General features: G+C 35.5%; 1 protein-coding gene across 3 annotated transcripts; it reads left to right on the forward strand.

Annotated features, from left to right (window-relative positions):
* The first annotated feature begins 213 nt into the window (after positions 1–213).
* Positions 214–3,831, forward strand: LOC104100111 (F-box/FBD/LRR-repeat protein At1g13570-like). 3 transcript variants are annotated; one of them, XM_070187338.1, is made up of 5 exons: positions 214–386; positions 1,191–2,024; positions 2,117–2,281; positions 2,382–2,612; positions 3,435–3,831. In XM_070187338.1, the coding sequence occupies exons 2-5, from the start codon at positions 1,218–1,220 to the stop codon at positions 3,447–3,449; spliced, it is 1,218 nt and encodes a 405-aa protein (XP_070043439.1). In that variant the 5' UTR covers positions 214–386; positions 1,191–1,217; the 3' UTR covers positions 3,450–3,831. The 3 variants fall into 3 exon arrangements, with proteins under 3 accessions (XP_070043439.1, XP_070043438.1, XP_009605569.1); XM_009607274.4 differs by lacking the exon at positions 3,435–3,831 and having other exon boundaries at positions 216–386; positions 2,382–2,948; XM_070187337.1 differs by lacking the exon at positions 3,435–3,831 and having other exon boundaries at positions 215–2,024; positions 2,382–2,948.
* The last annotated feature ends 1,226 nt before the right edge of the window (positions 3,832–5,057 follow it).

Raw genomic sequence — 5,057 nt, forward strand, 5'->3', positions numbered from 1 at the left:
ATATAGCACATTCTTATCCGTTTTCGATCGTGTATTTAAAAAAAGCCATTGTCTTATAGTTTTAAATTGCACAAATAAAACTTTGTGATATTATTCCAAGTTTCACTTATAGAATTTGACATTATACGATTATGGCTATTTTTATAATTACAGGATTAAAAATGGCTATTTGTGAAACTTTCCCGTCCTTTGCCCTTTCATTTTCCTCTAATTTTAAAACCCTCTTTCTCTACAATCTATGATTCCAGTTCCAATCTCCGTCTTTGCTGATCAATTCAAAGAGTTAAAAGCCAAAAGGGCAAAGTGCTTCCTCAGCAGCTGAAGACTATAGCAAGTATAGTGGGTATTTGATTTTGGATTTCCAACATCTGTAATCTTAGTTCTAGGTAAGCTTAAAATTCTGCTTCTGCTATTCCTTTTTTCTTTTCTTTTTCTTTTCAAAAATCATTTCTTTCCCATTTGGGCGGTGTTAGTTTATGAAACAAAGGCTCTATCTTCCTTTTTTCGTACTCTTTTTTAGATGTTGATTTTCTTGGGTATGTGCATGAATTCTTTAAGTGAAAAAGAAGTAGAAATGACACCGGATAGTCAGGCTGCTATTTAGGAATTAGCCACTGTATCCTGATTTGTCTTGAAATTAAGATTTTTGGTTTAAAATGTAAGGACTAAAATAGTACTGGCCCTAAATAGCATCCCTAAGAATGGCTGTTTGTGCACCTCTCCCGAAAAAGAACGCTTTGGGGGTAAGAAGGTGGTGTACAAGATGCAGCAACTGATGTTTCTTTTTTGTCATGGGATTGAAAACAGAATTTTACTTTTAAAGAAAAAGAAAAGGAAAAAGACAGCTTAGAAGCTTGATTTTGATCTTAATTTGGTTGACAGAAGCATTTTTGATTTGTTCGAAAGGAGAATGATGAGTCGCTTCAACTAGTTTCCATTGTGTTTATAATTCTCAGGCAAGCTTAGGGTTATGCTAAAAGAAAAAATCTATTAAGCTTATTTAGGCTACTAATTTGAACTTTTTTTAGCTATAGATGTCCGTTGATAAGCGTAATAGAAGCAAATGGTGATTGGGTTCTCGTTCTATTGTTTTAACTTTTCCTTTTGTATAATAAATCTGAATATTCCTCTGTTTTAATGAAGTGCTGCAGCAGTTTGGAGATCTTTGTATTCATGTTTAATTTCTACAGGTTCTTATTGGCGAATTTTTATCTACGATGGCTCCAAAGGGCAAAAAGCATTGTGTTCGAACTTTACCCCCTGATGTACTTAACAATCTTCCTGAGAATATAGTTGATGAAATTCTTATCCGTTTGCCTTTACGAGATGCTGTGAGGACAAGCATCTTGTCGAAGAAATGGAGATATAACTGGTGTAGAATTCCACAGTTGACGCTTGATCAAGCACTTTGGAAAACTAAGAAGGATCTAACATACATTACAAGTAACTTCACAAAGATTATCTACCACATTTTGACCCTTCATGTAGGACCAATTACGAAGTTTACCCTATGCATTCCTAACTTGGAAGGTTGTCCTAATCTTGATAACTTGATGTATTTCCTCTCTAGGAATGTCATTAAACATCTTGTTCTTAGACTTCCGAGGGGTAACCCTTACAAATTGCCTTCTTCATTTTTCGTATGTTTGCAGTTAGGGCATCTGACTCTAAAAAATTGTTTAATACTTCCTCCTCCAACCTTCAAAGGATTTGATAGGTTAACTAGCTTGAAATTATATAACGTTTCAATTTCTTCCAAGTTGCTTGAAAGTTTAATCTCTCATTCCCCGTTACTCGAGCAATTGGTGCTGCAAATCTCAGGTTTAAGTGACATTATTGAAATTAATGCTCCCATGCTGAGATCCTTTGACTTCACAGGCAATATAAGATGTATTTGCTTTAAAAGTATCCCGTTTCTGGCAAAACTTTCACTTACACAGGAAAATTATGTGGAAGAAAAATGTAATATTGCCAAGTTGTTTGAGCCTCTTATTGCTCTCGAGCATCTCCATCTGAATGACACGGTAAATGTTGCTTCATGACTTTATTGTATTGCATTTTGGTTGATTGTCTTTTGGGCTTTGAGGCATTCTGATTTTTGGCATTTTGTTTTTAGTTCTTTTTTGCAGGAGCAGGTGAAGTACCAACAAGGCTTCCCTTTAATCTTAACTTTGTCAAACATCTTTGCATATCTAGTATTTGTCTGTTTGTCTTGGAAGAGGTTTCATGTGCTCTTTGCTTGCTAAGAAGTTTCCCATGTTTACAATATGTGGAAATTAAGGTTTCCTTCTTTCTCTTTCTTATGTAGTGACTTTCTTTTATTCGTACTCCTTAAATCATCAATAAGCTCAGGGAGTTGAGATTTGGTTAATCTTTCTTAGGTGGAGGCCGGTGATGGCAATGATATACCTGCCCTAGAATGCCTTGAAGTAGAACAATTCTCAGATGTGTCATTTAATCACCTCAGGGAAGTTAAGCTAATACGGACTAATGGCACAATCCGTGAGATGCAGCTTATGAAGCTTCTGTTAGCCAAGTCTCCAGTGCTGGTGAGAATACTAATCGAGCCATGTCTAGTTGAAGATTCTGCAACTGTCAAAATACTTGCTGAGGTAAAACAATTTCAGCGTGCTTCACCTAAAGCAGAAGTTGTCTGTAAACTTCAATAAGCATCCATATTACCATCCTTTTTTATCATCTCGATTCTTCAATTGAACCATGATCCTTGGGTAACATGTTTTGGATGCAGTAGTATAACATCATTAACACTGTGTTTTGCCTAATTGCCATAAGGCTGGGAGAAGTCTAAACATATATTATGAAAGCGAATGCGGATGGTTTCTTCAACTTGTCATTACAATGCTTAGTGTTTTTACATTACATGCCTATGCTTGAAATGAAAACTTATGACAAGGAATTTGATGCTGTGATTGTTATTTCAAACTTCAGGGTTTGGTTGTGTTGCAGTGTGTTAATTTTCTTCTTCGTTATATTCCTATAGCATTGCAAGTTTCAAGCCTTCTCAAGTATTCCATTTCTGTAAAGTAGAGCCACGACATTCGTTAAAGAGCATTGCTGTGTATTTTCTTTTTTTTTTTTCTTTTTTTTTTTTCAAGTAATCAGTATGGTATTTATTAGGAGTAGTTAATTTATTTAATCTCTTTCATTTTGATCTAGTGGTGGCTTGGAGTAGATTCCATGTGAAGCATTCACTTTTGCAGTGAAAAACATTTAAACGCTATTTTAGTAAAACAAATGAATTTATTTCCACAGTTTTTTCGACACAGAATTTTAAAAGCAGGACAAGTGGATAACAAAAGGATAATCATTCTTTTCTAGTGAACTAAAACGTTAAGAACAGTAATGGAGAATCGAGAGGTAATTAAATAAGAGCGACAACTAACTTAAGGCAGTGTAAATTGAGTGGTTTACAGGGTTGCACCCACTGATGATTTGTGCAAAAACGAAAGGAGGATTAAGGGTCAAATTACACTCAGAGGGAAACTTCTGTTGTACCTCCAAGTGAAGTGTATGGAAGATGGGGTGGCATCGAATTTGAAGATAAGGAAATAGTGTGGCCGCCAATGGTGATTATTGTGAACGCGTGGCTTGAGAAAGATGATTCTGATGATTAGTGGATTGGAATGGGAAATCAGGAGCTGCATGACTATTTCAGCTATTATGCTGTTGTCAAGGCCATCGTGGAATTTTTCCAAGAAAGGGAGACAACACAATCCAGTTTGCTTTTGTTCTAGGGGATGATATTTTATATTTCAATGCCAGTGTCCAATCTTTCGCGTGCACAGATTAAAGAATGATTTGGTTCTTTTATGTGTTCCTTATACTACTGTTGCGGAACAAAATGCAGAAAGTAAAGAACACAAGTATTGTTACGTGAAAAACACCTTACTCAAAAGGTAAAAAAACCCCGACCTACTACACAGTAGGATTTTTACCAACACTTACTAAATCACCGAGCCAAAAATAGCGTTTACAAAACTCTTGTAAACCTAAGGATTACCTCTAACCCTTTGTGGCAACCAACCTCAGGTTGTTAGCGACAATTTTAAGTTAATTCTAACTTGAACAATACACTCAGAATACCTAGTACAAATTCTTCTAAAGAAAGCTGAAAGGTACAACTCAAAAGCCCTACTACAATGAAACTAGAATAAAATACAGACACTTGGAGCTGGTTCTTCTATCTGGTTCATGTAGCTTCAGGTTCGCACACTTGAATCACACATGAATTGCTTGCAAAATGCCTTGCTATTTTGCTCTCAACTCTCGTTTAACTTCAGTGTTTGTGCGTACTTGTAAAATGAGAACATCTTGAAATATATAGAGTTAGTAGAATAAGAAATAATTAGAGTTCTAATGATATACTCTTCCTTGGTGGAAGAGTTCTAGTTATTTTTAACTTCTAACTCTTCCCTTATCTAGGATAAAATTCTCTTCGGGTAAGGAGTCCTTTTCCTTATCAATTATGCAACCTTTTCGTTCAGGAGATATCAGATATAACCACTCAAGCTTATCTCCTTCACGTGCATGCCTTGTGCTTGAATCTGCTCGTGTCTGTGTATACTGTGTATGAACCTGGTTCATGCTTGAGTTCCTTTGTCAATCATCAAAACAAACTTAGGCCAACAAATTCTCCCTTTTTGATGATGACAAACTCTATGCTTTTCATAAGCATGAGACTTATTTCAACTCAGCTCAATATCAACACAATGTTAGAACATTTTTCATTTTAAAGTCACAAATCATCAAGGACTAGGTTCATTAGGTTATAAACATCACAGTCCAAAGTAAAAAGCACAACCCTCTTTTGGCATCATCGAAAAGTTGCATAATTATGTTAGATAACCAGATTTTATTAGATCTTACTCATGGCCACTGGGGCTACTTCAAATGCAATCATGGATTCAATTTTTTCTTTATCAATCTAAGGATATTAGCCATCTAAGAAACATCAACAAATAATTAGAGCAAAAGCAGTTGATTAGCATTGATAAGAGTCATCCACAAAGCATAAAAGGAAATAACAGTACTGCACC

Source organism: Nicotiana tomentosiformis, chromosome 10 (assembly GCF_000390325.3).
Source record: "Nicotiana tomentosiformis chromosome 10, ASM39032v3, whole genome shotgun sequence".
Classification (NCBI taxonomy): Eukaryota; Viridiplantae; Streptophyta; class Magnoliopsida; order Solanales; family Solanaceae; genus Nicotiana; species Nicotiana tomentosiformis.